The sequence below is a fragment of the Diplotaxodon limnothrissa genome, linkage group LG14 (genome assembly GCF_057381915.1).
Source record: "Diplotaxodon limnothrissa isolate DT_005_m linkage group LG14, D_limnothrissa_male_GT1.1, whole genome shotgun sequence".
Taxonomy (NCBI): Eukaryota; Metazoa; Chordata; class Actinopteri; order Cichliformes; family Cichlidae; genus Diplotaxodon; species Diplotaxodon limnothrissa.
The window spans coordinates 41,056,849-41,072,135 of NC_140609.1; the positions used below are offsets into that span (position 1 = coordinate 41,056,849).

General features: G+C 47.9%; 1 protein-coding gene across 1 annotated transcript in view; it reads left to right on the forward strand.

Moving 5' to 3' along the window:
• The window catches only part of plekhg2 (pleckstrin homology domain containing, family G (with RhoGef domain) member 2), a 63,795-nt gene extending 48,694 nt beyond the window's left edge, over positions 1–15,101 (forward strand). The window contains exons 7-15 of the mRNA XM_085371361.1: positions 6,555–6,705; positions 9,587–9,718; positions 10,643–10,825; positions 10,989–11,081; positions 11,174–11,260; positions 11,870–11,903; positions 11,996–12,088; positions 13,371–13,472; positions 14,933–15,101. Of these exons, the coding sequence (XP_085227487.1) occupies positions 6,555–6,705; positions 9,587–9,718; positions 10,643–10,825; positions 10,989–11,081; positions 11,174–11,260; positions 11,870–11,903; positions 11,996–12,088; positions 13,371–13,472; positions 14,933–15,036 (979 nt within the window). The 3' untranslated portion in view covers positions 15,037–15,101. The remainder of the gene's footprint in view (positions 1–6,554; positions 6,706–9,586; positions 9,719–10,642; positions 10,826–10,988; positions 11,082–11,173; positions 11,261–11,869; positions 11,904–11,995; positions 12,089–13,370; positions 13,473–14,932) is intronic.
• Positions 15,102–15,287: the final 186 nt, after the last annotated feature.

Consider the following 15,287-nt stretch of genomic DNA (forward strand, 5'->3'; position numbering starts at 1 on the left):
TGTTTTAACATTTCTTTAGATCCACAAGAGCTGAATTACACAATTATACCAGCAGGTTGCTTGGCAACCACCTAGCAACAGCACAAGTACAACAAGCACAGGCATGACGTTGTGATAGTTTCATATATTTACTGTTTGTCTCTTCTCCTGCAAACACGTCTGCTCATCTTTGGTTTCTTCTTCCTGAGCTTTCAGTCGTCTGTTAGCGTTAGCCTAGCCTGCAGAGCGTTATTCAGGCAGTGTTAATGTAACTGGGAAACTCTGCACGCTCATCACAAATGAAGCAGATCACAAGACCGTGCGGTTGTAACTTGAGCAGAGAGGCTGATGTTAATGTGGTGAAAAATCCACAGATCCAGCTTCAAACAAAGCACGCGCCCACGTTAACCAGCTGCACGTGACGGTCTCTGCCACAGCGTGCAGAGCTCTGCGTGGTACGATGCTCTGAAGAAAAGTCACATTTATTTTGGTTTTTGCCGTTAATGAAGTAAGAAGTAACACGAACGCAGAGATCTGAGAGCTGCGTGTGAGTGATAGATGTGAACGAGAGGCACAGAGCGCAGCGTTACCCTGTTTCACTGCACGTGTCTGCGTCCGCGGCTGCTTCGTCTCTTTATTCTCTGCAGAGTCAAACAGTCACTGTTGATCTCACGCAGGTCTTCTCTCCACCGTCTGACCAACTGCGCTCGGCCTGCCTGGAGCTCTGCCCGGCCTCCATCTGTCTGCATATTGATGCACTTAAATCACTGCATACATGCGCAGTAAAAGCTTCATCGGCACCCATATGTGCCTCCCCGTGTGTTTAAACCCTTCGGCACGTACCGAGTCTGCCGGGGTGGAAGGCGACCCCTCCTTCACCTCGCTCGCTCGCTCTATCTGCCTGTCGCCTCCTTAAAGCTCCATTAAACACCAATAAAAATAAGTAGGTCAAATGCTTTCAGACCACCAAACCCAGAAACTCTGTCTCTGTCAGCGCGTCTCCAGCTTTTCGAGCTGCATCGCTGCCTTCTCTGCTGGACCCTTCCTGGCCTCTCAACTGCTGATTTTTTCAGCTGCTGCGTGTTAGGATGCTCACGGGTGCCAAATGTACTTTTTCCCAGCCTGAAACACAGGAATCTTTCAGCAAACCCGACACATGAAAACTTTGTGTGTTTGTTACTGCACATAGACAGGAAATAATGTGAAACACTGACAGATCACTGAACAGCATGTTTGCATGCAAGGATGAAACCATAACACATGTCAGGTGATCATGTTCCTAAAAAGGGTTCGTGAGAAGATATTTAAGTCTGATGTGGATGGCGAGAGTGTGCCGGCCACCGTCAGTCAGCAGACGTGAGAATAAAGAGCCAGCGAACCTCAGGGCTCAGATGAAGGGGTGGATGTGAGCCCAACCCCAGCTGTAAAGAGGTTAAAAGTAATCAGAGTAAGTCTGAGCTGATCAGGGTTTATTGTGGCTGAGGGTGCTGGAGGCAGCGCTGCATGCTGTGGTTGCTGCTGAAGGTCCGTGAAGGCACCAGGACGTCAGTTCTTCAGCTGTGAATCAGCCCCTCAGCTGTTTCATCCCTGCAAGCCTCAGCTTCTCAGATATGCTCGAAACCAGTTTTCACTCATGTGGTCACCTCGCTGTGTCCCACAGGAGTCTCCAAGTCACCTGCGTGTGCTGCAGCCATCAGCACAGGGGTCGTGGTTTAAAGATCTGGAACCAAACTTTCTGCTGCTTTAAATCTTTCGGTTTTGGGTCAAAACTTTTGTCTTACTAGCCAGAATCAGCCCTGTGGAATATTTTAGCTCCGAGCGTTCAGCAAACTCGCAGTAATGCGATCACCAGAGGAGCAGACTTTCGGTCTCTGTCAGCCCCTGCTCTGCATTTTTCCACAGTGATCCGCTGGGTCAGATTTGGAGGGAAATGTGCTGGATTGCAGGTTTCTGAACTCTGCTGTCGTCCCGCTGGGAACACGAGACGAGAGGCTTTGTTTGCCCGGGGATCCTGCACAAAAATGAAAACGCACCAAACAACAGATCGGCTCCAGGAACGCAGCTTCTCTGCCATCGAAAACCATCAGCAACAAAACCGAAGGAGATATTTGTCTTTATAATATCACAACACTGTGCGTGTATCATGAAACTGGCTGCCAGCAGAATGATTTGAACAGATGTGGATGTAATCTCAGTAGGTAGCTCCATGGGGAGAACAGAGACAGATGTTGAGGTAATTTATGCCGCTAAACTCCACTTGGATGCAAGCACAGTTTGTAATGCTGTAAATTGATGAGCTGTAGAGCCAGCGGGCTTTGGAGGCTGGCAGGGGGTCTCCTGATTAAAGCCAACTTTTAACAGAGCAGAGAAATGTTCCAGGAATGATCAGACTCAACACACATGAAAGCGAAAGTATGTCTGGGAAACAGAGCAGGTTACTGGGTTTATGTCCCAGCCTTCATCTCCGCCCCGTCACAGCACGGCAGGACTGTCCAGGTTAACCGCCGGACTTTAAACATGGTTCTGTGTTGAAATCTCGGGATAGCTGGGGTCTTTCTGCCCCGGTGCTGCCTGCTGACTGACTGCTGCACTTCCGAACTCGGTAGTCGGAGCAGATAGTTGGGAAAAGCAGATCCTCAGTGTAGAGTGCGGCATATCTGTGGAAAACTCATCTGGACAAATAATCAGGCGTTTTATCCCAATGCAAACAAAGCTTACAGGTAGACGCACGGGTGGGACTATTTAAGAGGTTAATAGTGTTTTGATTGGCTGTGCAGATTGCAGGTTGGTGTTTTGTTACCTCTGATTGGTGGAGATGACTTCGGGCTCGGGGGAGCGGCTGCGATTATCTGCAGTCTGTGAAACTGACTGCTTTCCTCTGCTCCGAGCATCCGTACAACACGAGGTGAAGCACAGCGACCCTGGAGACTCTGTGGAAGTTTGGGCTGAAGGAAGTCCTCGGTGTGTTCCAGTGGATGAGTTCATGGGAATCTTGCCAAACGCAGTTTCTAGGCATGTCTCTGGTGCACATTTTTCATATCTGCCATCTGCTTTAAATTCTCCATGCAGAGCTGAGTGTTTATCTGAGGCTGAAGTCGGCTTCCTTCAGTCCGAGATGACAGATTACAGCTTCATTTCTTGTCTACAGAAAATTTGCGACTTAAATTTGGCTGTTCATTCTGTGACATTTTATATGAACCTAACATTTGTCACTGTTGTCATCCCAGCGGCTGCAGGTTTCATTATAGCACAACTGTGAACAGTGACTCTTCTTTAAGCCTTTTATTGCTGTAAAGTTTACACATGTTTTACATTAATATACCACACCATTTAAAACCTCCATGGCAACAAACAATGCTGTTTTGCTTGCATGTCTCAGTTATGTATAAGCTCAGAAACTCTGCAGGTGACTGTTGAGATGTGGCGTAGCTGACACCGAACTCCAATTCGTGCTCATCCAGGTACGGAAATCCCAAAAGGTCGGTTCTGTTCATCTGGATGTTTCGTCATCATCAGGTGACGTCTTCAGTCTCAGCTGACTGCAGGTTTCAACCTTATAAACAGGACATTTGCACAATGACTGAAACCAGCAGCACCGAAGGAACAATAGGCTGTAGCTGCAGCTGAGACTGAAGAAGTCACACGGATGGATGGATGGATGGATGGATGGATGGATGGATGAATGGATGGATGGATGGATGGATGGATGGATGGATGGATGGATGGATGGATGGATGGATGGATGGATGGATGAATGGATGGATGGATGGATGGATGGATGGATGGATGGATGGGAGGATGGATGGGAGGATGGATGGATGAATGGATAGATGGATGAATGAATGGATGGATGGATGGATGGATGGATGGATGGATGGATGGATGGGAGGATGGATGGGAGGATGGATAGATGGATGGATGGATGGGAGGATGGATGGATGGATGGGAGGATGGATGGGAGGATGGATAGATGGATGTATGGATGGATGGATGGGAGGATGGATGGGAGGATGGGAGGATGGATAGATGGATGGATGGATGGATGGATGGATGGGAGGATGGATGGGAGGATAGATGGATGGATGGATGGATGGATGGATGGAATAATGGATGGACAGATATATGATAGGCTGTCCAAACCCTTACAGTGGTACATTAGCCTTTCAGTGTGGTTGGACAGGCACATTTCTGTGACACAAGCCCAATGGCCTCACCTGGTTTGTGCACCAAACCAGTGCCTTAAAATCAATGAGCACCTTTTTAGGAGCAACACACTGATCCTGTGCTGGGCCTCGCTCTGTCCCAAAAACATGGGACCACAGCCTGAAGCTGTTCTGCTGATGTTCACTGGAGAATAAGTCATCGTCCACAGAACCAGTCTGACTTTTATTTGAGACATTAGACGTTTTCTGTTGAAAGGAGCCGGGTGGTAAACTCTGGTGATAAATGTTTGCACTCTGCCTGTTGGCGCTGTAGGGTCCAAAATGTGGCAATCGGGGTATTTGGGTCGATCCATCCATGATCCGGCTGAGCAGGACAGAGCTTTATCAGACCCGGCTCCATGCTTCCAGTCCTTGATGTCCGGGTTTGGTAAGTCTGTTCAGGCTGCGGCCTCGGTGACCACGGTGGAACCGGATGTGGTCGTCTGCTTTTATAACCCGCCCAACTGTGGCTAGACTTAGAGTAGGCTCCCTGCCTGACCTCTGACCTGTTCTGTCTGCTTGGTGTTTGGTGTCTGGGCTTAAACCCCGCAGAGACGGAGCAGACATCATCAGCAGTCGATGTGACACTGATGAACTCATTATGACTGGAAACAGAACGCTTCGCTCTTTTCACCGTAACAGTCCGGTACAGCGTCAGCATCGCTGCTGATGCCTCGATCTTCCGGTCCATCTCATGTTCCACCTTTCCATCAGTTTTAGAGATCCGTCTGCTTCATGCTCTGCTGCAAACCACCCCAGCATGAAGCCAGAAGAACCCCCTCATGCACAAAAAGTAGGCACACCATTCGGGGGGTCCCAAAACATCATATTAACTGTGTTGCACCCCTCTGATGCCCCTGCTGGCCATCCAGTGCTGCTGCAGGACTCTTTGGGTGGTGCGCAGGTTCAGCTGCTACAACTTACCTGATAGGTTGGAGATAAATGTGCGCCTGGTTTGGTTTGGACAGTGCCGGTACCACCGCCTCTTTGGTTGGTATGAACGTGTTTCTGTGGTTAAGGTAATATTTGTCTGGCTGCAGGATGAATGTGGGCCTATCAGACGCCTCCCTGATGATGTTTGATTAGATTAGACTGAGAACCTGTGAAGTTCCTTTTTGTAAACTGTGGTTAACGTTTCAGCTGTGAGTTTGCAGATGAAACTCTTTAATTATCCGGGCGATATTCTGGTTGGTATCACCTGTTGTGGTGTTTAGGACGCTGTGGGGAAGAAACAGATGAGCTGCTGTGTTTGAAAGCTCGTTTCAGACTCTGCACTTCACTGATGTCTGCAGAAGATATTAGCACTGCTCTGAATCCCCCCTCTTTCCTGTGGAGAAAAAGAGCCTGATCTCTCCTCTCCGTCCCCATCGTTACCTTGACCTCCTTCCTCCCATCCTCTTTGGCCCCCTATTTCCTCATCCCTCCTCGTTCTTCCCTTCCCTCCTTCCCTCCAGTCCCTCCACCAGCGTCCAACATTCTTTGGCTTCCAACTGTGATGAATGTCTGTCAGAGGACCCGACAGCCGAGTCTCCACTGTCCTCCATCATCCTCTTTCACCACCATCCCCGTCCTCTCTCCTGTCGCTTCTTTCTTCATAACCTGGACCTATTTTTAACTTCCTGTCTTTCCATTTTTCCCTTCCTCAGACTCTTTGTTGTCTTCTCTTTCTATCTCGTCGTCGTGGACATGTGGCCCTCCCTCTTCTCCTCGTCGTCTGCTCTTTGTTCTGATTGTGATGAATGTTGGTGAACTGGATCCAGAAGCTCTCTGTCAGAATCTTTTCTTTCTCTCTGATCTCGTCAGTTTCTCTCGTTCTTCTATAAACTTGTAATGAATGTTTGTCAAAGCTCCAAACAGCTGTGGAGTCCTTTTGCTCTTTAGTTTGTCATAATCGCCTCCACCTGTCTTCTTCTTCCTCCTTCCCTCCATCATTTCTTCACCTCGTCCTCTGATGAACGGCTGAGGACATCCCTCTCACCTCCTGCAGCTCCATTGTCTTCTGGCCTTCCTCCACCCCAGCTCATCTCTTTGTTCCTCCTGTTAAAGTTCCCTCCCCGTGCTTTTTCACCTGCTTGCTGCTACTACTGCACATTCACCCAGTGTATATACTATATATATATATATATATATATATATATATATATATAATGTTCTTCCTCTACATTTCACTGTGTGTTATACTTGTATAACTATGCATGTGACAAATAAAGAACCTTGAACCTTTAAATGCTACGAGGTGATGGCTGAACTCTGTAGATGTCGGTAACCTGACCTGGATATCCATCGACTTGTTTTGGGGCTTGCTGTTTGGCTTCAAGAGAATCTATTGTGGTTTTAATGATTAACGCCGTCTCTGCTGCTCTGTGTCCACAGCTCGGTGGCCGTGCTGAGGGAGTGCATGAAGAACGAAAGTCTGGTTCGTTTCTTCCAGGAGAGGCAGGCGACCCTGAGCCACTCCTTACCGCTGGAGACGTACCTGCTCAAACCAGTGCAGAGGATCCTCAAGTACCACCTGCTGCTACAGGTGACCCTTCATACCACCTAATACTACAAGTTATATCGCAAATACTACCAAATACTGCATGCGGTGCCTGAAATACCTCCAGATATACAAGTTAAACTTCAAATACGATCAGATGTTGGACATAGCACCTCAAAAACAGCCTAATACAGGTTGTACTAATGAATACTGCATATAGAACCTCAAATACTGCAGGTGAGAATTTAAATGCTATCAGATACTGTGCACACGAAAGCCTGTTACTTGGTCAGGTGCCACCTGCAAGTGCATCCAAACACCTCAAATTCTAGTAGTTGAGAAGTAGCTCAACATCTCAAATACTAGCTTTAGTTCAGCATAAATGACTTCAGTCCTACCTGATACTGCTAGATGAGTACCTGCTTCCACAGGTAACACCAAACATCCTTAATGATGTCACTCCCTGTGGTTCCCTGAGGAAGCTGATTGGTCCTCGTAAAGCTTTGGTCTCCAGGCAACAGGTCTGTCTCCTGTCAGTAAACAGAGGGTCAGGCTGAGACCTCTCAGCGCGTCGCGTCTTTAAAGACGAGCGGTGTGTGTCCTCGGCTACGTGTGCGGGGTTTTTCCCAGGACCAATAAAACGAGGATAAACTCTGACATCATCTCAGAGTCCAAACTTCTCTTTCCGCTCTGCAGCTGCTCTGTCACAGCTTTGTTCTGTCCTCTGACCACAGGTCCTTTACCGTCTGTGCTGCAGTGAAGTGCAGTTATGCTTCTGTCTCATGACACGCTAACGTGTGTGCACGTGTAGGACAGAAGTGATTAAAACGGCTGTTTCAAAGACAGGGACCGACTGAGACCAGCGTGGTCAGTCGCTGTCTACAAAGCAACACAGCTGTGCAAAGACGGCGATAAAGGTCAACAACGCCGAGTCCGTGAGCAGTCACATGCAGTCTGTCAGAGATGAAATGGGGATTAAACCGTGAATCCGTTGCCATCTGCACGCACAGAAATTTGCATTATTTACTTTAATTCAGAGTCTGTGCAGAACGCAAAGATCTGAAACTGCAGGACGGCCATCTAACTGCTAAACATACACAGGATCACGACCGGAGGACAGTCAGCGAGTCGGCTCCGCTGTGCAAAGAGTTGGTTGAGGTTTGAAACTACAGCTGCCCTAAAACTCAACTTATCTGATTTCAGCGTGTAGAAGAAGTAAAGCCAGCGGCCTCGAGTTAACGTGACAGGAAGACTCGTCGATCAGTCGTAAGCTCTGCTTCTCGTTGTCTTTGTTGAGTCAGTTTTGGCACAAACACCAAACAGATGCTGGAGCCCGTTTGTGCCGCAGTCAGCACCAGGAAACGGGGACCCTGTTAAATCACACGAGAGCGAACTGCAGGCTGGCCGTCGTCGTGTTCTCATTACTCTGAGGAGAAGCTCAGCAGACGTTTGAAACAGACGAGTCTCAGTTAAAGACTCGCAGCACAAAATAAACCCACAAATTCTAACAAATGAAATATTTACACACACGTGTAATTCTGCTCAGATACCACCTGATACTGCAGTATCATCGTGTGTATTATTGTGAACATGCAGAAATACTTGAGTAGAGTCAAAACGGATGAAACGATGGAAACAAGCTGAAGCAGTCCGGTTTAGGAGCAGAACCATTTGTTCTTCTGTGCCAAATTCCCATCGTTAATAATCACATCTGGCTGAATGGAGACTTGTGCTCCAGATGTTTAACATGACGCGCAAACACCTGGAAGAGGCGAGGACTTGTTCATCACGTCTGTTCACACAGAGCGTGCTTTAAAGGAGCTCCTACGGTGTGAAGCTGAAGCCGCAGAGGCCTTCTCACTCAGCCGTCTGCTCCGTGAAGCAGGAACAGCTTTCCCAGTGAACGTGCCGAGTCTCCTCACTGGTCCCAGTCCAAGCCCAGCTCTAGGAGCGGGCGGGAGGATGACACAGCTGAAGCTGCTCTTTGTTCTCGCTCGTTGGTCTGCAGGATTTGCCGCTGCCGCTCTGATGACGGCGGCCAGTTTAAACATCGGTCAAACACGTGTTTGGATCCGAGCTGGGATTTTCCCAGAATCCTCAGCTGCTCCCGTTTCAGTCCATTCTGTGCTAAGGCGCTTCAGGGTGCAGTGGAATGTAACTGCACACATACTCTGAGCTACTTGTACTTCCAGTCCGATGCTTCTCACAGGGAAGCGACGCTTTTGACCTCCAGAGTTCACAGAACGACTCCATGAGCACGAATGAAATGTGGCTGATCTGCAGCTTCAGGCCAGCCTGACCTCCTGCTGCTCTCGCTGATCACTCACAGGCTCCAACACACACTCAGGACACGCTGGGCGCCACAGGCTGGATGATCAGTTTGAAGGAATTAATCATTTAATTAGTTTATTGAAAAAAAGATCAATTAAACAATGAGAACACTTATTTTCCCCTGCACTTCCTGACTGTGACAGAGCACCTCTGAGCATTTGCTCCACAGCAGGTCAGATTTCCCCGCAGTCGGTTAAACCTCTGCTAAATAAACACGTGACGTAACCCTGAGCTGGAGGGTTAGAAGCAGCCTCTCCAGCGCTGTGTGTATGAAAGCTCTAATTAGCACGACTCTGGTGGGACTCGAACCCACAACCTTTGCAGTCCAATGTGCTATCCGCTGCGCCACAGAGCCGCACGGTGAGGTGGCTCAGTGGCAGTTTAAGGGTTAATGATGCTTCGCGTCCTCGTGTTCACGGTGGTCTCAAAGACGTCAAAGCAAACTGAGTAAAAGTTACGAGGACACAAACCACAGTTTATCTGAGGCTCGGAGAAATCCCCGTCTGTGTTTTGGCCTCAGCAGGCGGAGGATCAGAGCGGGGAAGGATCTCAGAGTGCGAGCTGTCTTTTATGTGGGGGTCTCGTCTTGTTTCAGGAACTTTCTAAGCACTTTGACAAGAGCGAGCCCGGATATGAGGTCGTGGAGGATGCCATCGTCACCATGACAGCAGTCGCATGGTACATCAACGACATGAAGAGGAAACAGGAGCACGCTGTGCGGCTGCAGGTAACGATGATCATGCAGGACCCCAACGTGAAAAAAGCTGCTGAGAAACATAAGGCCCGGGGGCCAGAATCGGCCCACCAGACTCTAAAGTGGCCCACTAGATGGCTCTGGAAGATGTGAAGGAGGGCACTGATACTACTCAAAGTAATTAAGTAACATGAAAGTTCCTGTTTTTCATGATAGTTCAGCTTTTTACGACGAGTCCACAATAAAAAACAAAATGACACATTTACTCCCGACATGCTGACAGATTTCTTTCACTGATTTTTTTATCTGCGAAATCTGAGATGTCCTGTTGAAGTTACTCGTCTTTTTCTTATATGACGATGTTTCAGTTAAACGTCTTTACACTGACAGAATGAGGATGTTTCACTCGTCCGGTCCATGTGGCCCACGATGTAGAACACCTTGGACATCTTTGGTCTACCTACGAGCTACCATTCAGCAGCTATTAACAAAGACTGTATATGAAAGATGGACACAGCTACCATATGAGCTTGTGGATCGATATTTGCAGGTTTCATTGTTAGCATGTTAGCCATCGTTAACATGGGTTTGTGACCAGATTTAGCTGAGCTTTGGAGCGCAATCACTAGCAAGTTGATGCTAGTTAGCGAGTTAGCTTAGTTAGCATGTTACCTAGCTAGTTGTTGCATAGCTGGGACCCCCATGTGCTTTGAGAACCGATGAAGCCTTTCAGGTCTGAGGTGAAACATCTTTGAGAACCTAAAGACGTCCAGTTGCCTTCAGCACTGAGAACTTTGTGACCCATGCAGGCATTTTGAGAAAACTGGTTCTCTAGAGAACGCTGTGCTTTTCCAAAGAACCTTTCTGAAGATGAAGGATCGGTGCAGATCAGCAGGTTTAGGTCGAGTTCACTCCACTGTGGTTAGCCTGTGACCTTTCACCGATGTCTCGCTCCAGGAAATCGAGTCCCTGCTGGTGAACTGGACTGGGCCGGACCTCAGCGGGTTTGGCGAGCTGGTTCTTGAAGGTTCCTTTAAAGTCCACAGAGTGAAGAAGGAGAGAGCGTTCTTCCTGTTCGATAAAATGCTGCTGATTGCCAAGAAGAGGATGGAGCAGTTTGTCTACAGCACACATATTTTTGTAAGTAACAACACGTTTGAGGCCGTCGTGGGTTGTGTCTGCACTCCTGCATCACAACAAACACACATGCGACCCCCCAGGAAACAGAGGCTCATCGCCACAGCGATGCTCTGACCTTCAGGGTTCCTCACGTTTGTCTCTGTGTCTGCTCCTCCACCTGCAGTGCTGTAATCTCCTGCTGGTGGAGAATCTGAAGGACCCGCTGTGCTTCCGAGTGTCCGACCAGACCATTCCCAAACAGCAGCATGTAGTCCAGGTGAGGGAAACCTCGAGTCTCCGCCTTAAATCTGGATCTCAGATGCAGCGACCTCACTGTTTGTGTCTGGATCCTGTTTTTTTGTTCTGCAGACGAAGAATCAGGAGGAGAAGCGACTGTGGGTGCACTACCTCAAGAGGCTGATCGTCGAAAACCATCCCGCATCACTCCCACACAAGGTAAGCAGGTTCACATGTCCTGGTCTTCCTGTGTGAAGCTCCCACGTTCTCCCCACCATCCAAAGACACTCACATTAGATGCTGACTCTTACCTGCCCACAGGTGAAGTTCAGCACCGATCACTGTGGTTTGAAGCATATTGCTGCTCGCAGGAGATCCGATTGTTGAGTAGACCTGGCTGTGGTGGCTTTACGGCCTCTGTTAGCAGCTGATTGGATTGATTTGCACTGCAGTGAGAGCGCGATCTGTACCTGAGCAGCTGTTTATAATGTTCACAGCAAAGATCGAGGAAACATGCATGTAGTCGTGCTCCCAGCAGCAGCAGTAGAGTTTAGTAAAGAGTGCAGCGTTAGCAGCTTTTGTAGATCTTTGCTGCCCCCTGCTGGTGTAAACAGTAAGGAGCAGCAGATGTCCTGTAACATGAGCAGGATGGTGATACATCCATGTTTGTAACCAGGTTACAGTGGACACACTGACTCTGAATATTTAACATCCCACATCCAGCCAGCTAACTGGAGTCAGCGTCTCACCTGTTCATTTAAATCCACCTGGTTAATGTGAGGATTTGTCTTTGCTCACACGTCTGACTGATTCACTGATCGTTTCCAGGCGAGGCAGGTCCTGGGAGACAACTTCTGTCAGTGTGAGTCTCACACACACACACACGTATTCAGCATTTTTATATAACAGTTTTCAGCCTCTGCAGATGGAGTGACATCACTTCCTGTGTTTCAGCTCCTCAGTTCGAGCAGGACCACCTGAAGAAGTCATCTGCGTCTCCGCGGCTGGACGACATCCACGCCTATCACCGAGGCAGGCGTCAGTCAGGTCAGGGTCAGTCACCTCCTCCTTCTCGAGCTGCTCCTCATCTTCTTCTCCTGCTCACAGGTCATGACTGCGACTTGTTTGTAACACGTTTCCGAAAATGGGGAAAGCTGTGCATTAATCTAGCGTCTGTTTAAGTGGACGCACAGACTGGACATAAATAAAGGTTTTCTGAAGGATATGTGCTCATTCTGAGCTGAGCTTCAGTACACAACGCCGGACGTGTCTCCCGAACCTGCCTCATACGGCTCGGGCGTTTTTGGCTGCATGAAGTCAGCAGCAGATCTGGTCTGTACTCGGGTCAGTTTAGCCGGCGCGCTGGTTCGTGGAAAGCGAGCAGGGTGCAGGTTTGTCATCTGACCGAACAAAGAAAGAGTTCTCCGAGAAGCCTCAGAACCCGGAGGTGTGCGTCATCATTACTGGGACCTTCTCAGATGGCCTGGTTACCCCTGCCAGTGCGCTAATGGCCCCATCATGGATGCTAGCTTTGAACTGATAGCAGCCTCCGTCTGAGTGGTGGAGGTCGAGCTTCACGTGTGACTGCAGAGGTGACGGCGGTCCCTGCTTACGGTGACGTGTTCCTGAACCCACGCAGCGATCTCCAGCACACAGTCAGCTCCGAGAGCCTGGCGGCCACGGCCCCCCTGAGCGATTGCACAACAACTGTGCTAAAGTTTGACCCCCACCCCACGGCATTACTAAATCTAAGAATCTGAAAAACACGCTTATCAGAATCAGAAAGGGTTTTATTGCCAAATGTTGAGCAGGTTTACAACATTAGGAAATTGCTGCGGTACTTACCCATATGGAAAAGATATATATAAATCTTATAAAGTTTGTATCTGTCTTGTTTGAAACTTGTATGAAAAGCATACAAGAGTGAAAACAGATATAAGATCCCTTGAAAAATTATATAATGAAACTTGTATGTTTTGGATACTTACGAAAACAATGTATGAAAGTAATGAGAAAGTGGCCACTTTCATGAGTAATCACATACAAGTTTTTACTATTTCTTTTCCATATGGGTAGTGCAAACATACTGTCAGATAACGCTTAAATAAACATAAAAATTAAAAGTTTTTTTCTGGTTTGTGTCTATTCCAAATGACAGACCCGATCACCTCGTCTTAACTGTTTGAGAAACCTTTTGATAATATTATCAACTTTTGTGCACCCAAAATGTAAGGCGGCTCACAGTCATGTAGTCTATCATACCAGGAACAGGACAGTTTGAATTTCAACCCTGACACGAGGGCCTCTTTCTGCTCTGTTTGTCCTGCAGAGCCTCCAGAGCTGCTCATGTACACGCCGGAGAAGTCCAGGAAGAACCTGCCTCTGCTGCTGGAGGGAAACCTGCCGTACCGACGCACCAGGAGGCAGTCAGGTACTCAGACAGGCTTCAGCCACAGCTCAGGCTCAGAGTCTCCACCCTTTATTCATATAAAACAGCAAACATCTGCTTTTTGATGCTCTAATCAAAGAGACACAACGAAGCAGCAGGGAAAGTGAAACTGACTTTATCCAAACGGTGACTCACAGCAGCCTGAAACACTGCAGCTCAGAGTCCTGCATCGTGGAAGCAGCTATGAGATTGTGCTTTTAATGAATAGAATAGAATAAAAAATATGGGTACAAAATATGGGTCTATTATGGGTATGTTGCAATGTACACAGTATGAAGGTATGTTATTAATATGTTATAACTATAAGTGTGTACAGGCTATGAACAGGATGTAAATATGAAAACTATACAGAAATATGAACTTTGCAAGTTATAAACAGTCGTAGAAGTATAGTTATTGTACAGAATGATTGTCTATACAGCATTTACAGTAGTGCAGTTAAGATAAGTGAGGGTGTAGATAGTTTCTACAGAGGCTATATAAAGTGCTAGTGGTTGTGAGTGGTGGTTCAGTCCATGTTATTATTGTGTGTTTGAGGGTACAGTTGTCCATTGTGGGTGTGTGTATGTTCAGTCCATGAGTTTAACGTGGGTCAGATGTCAGGAGGCAGAGTTCAGGAGTCTGACAGCTGTGGGGAAGAAGCTGTTCCGGTACCTGGTGGTCTTAGTCCGGAGGCTCCTGTAGCGCCTCCCAGAGGGCAGGAGGGTGAAGAGTCCATGTGATGGGTGACTGGGGTCTTTGATGATTTTCCCAGCCCTTTTCAGACACCGCTTCTGTCAGGGTTTCTGGGTCTTTGACCCAGTATTCTTAGTTCATGTTCACTGTTTATATTCTGTCTGCTTCACCTCCTGTTTTATTGTGTTAGCCTTGGTCCATGTGCATTATGTTCCGTCCTCTTCCCGTTTATCATTAGGTCATTATGTTCAGCTGTGTACTCACCAGGTTCTAATCTCTCATCACTCAGCCTGTGTATTTATGTCCCTCAGTTCAACCAGTCCAATGTCTTGTCATTGATGTTATTGTGATGTTGTTCTCGCCGCCGTTAGGTTGTCCTCTGTTCAGTTCCGTCAGGTCAGCCGGTCAGTTGTCAGTCAGTCTTTCATTCATCCATTCAGTCAGCCGGCCAGCCGTTTCCTACTTCTGTTCTGTTTGTTCACTCCGTTGACAATAAAACACCAATCTTCACCTACCTGTGAGTCCAGCGTTTGGGTCCTCCTTCTTTCGTCCACGACCTCATCCTGACAGCTTCCTGTAGATGTCATTTATGGCAGGAAGTCTGTGTGGGTGAAAGTATTTCAGTCAGTAAGATGAAGATTCCTGACATAACGAGGGTGAATGCAGGAAACTCAAAAACATGTTCTCTTTCTCGTTTCCACGAGACCATGTGTTGTGTAACAGCAAATATTATGTTGCAATAACCAGCCTCCCCTCCTCTGTTCCAGCTCCTGCCAAAGACATCGAAGCAGTGTTTCATCCCAACGGTGAGACGAGTCAGACTCTTATCCACATGATGAGGCCCGAACCCAAACATCACCCTGAGAGCTAAAATGAAACAAAGCAATCAGAAATGAACTGTGTCCGATTTCTCTGCAGGTTGAAAAAGCCGTCGCTGATAAGATTGTTGTTTTAGTTCATCGGGTTTTAAAGCTGCCACAGCTCCAGGGTCACGTGGAGGTGGAGAAGCAAAGAAAGCTCCCACAGAGATTCCTCCGCTGCAAACGACGGCGCTTAGACCTGGTTAATGTTTTCTGGCAAAACGATGGACTTTCTTCCGTCTTTCATCCACACTCGTTTTAC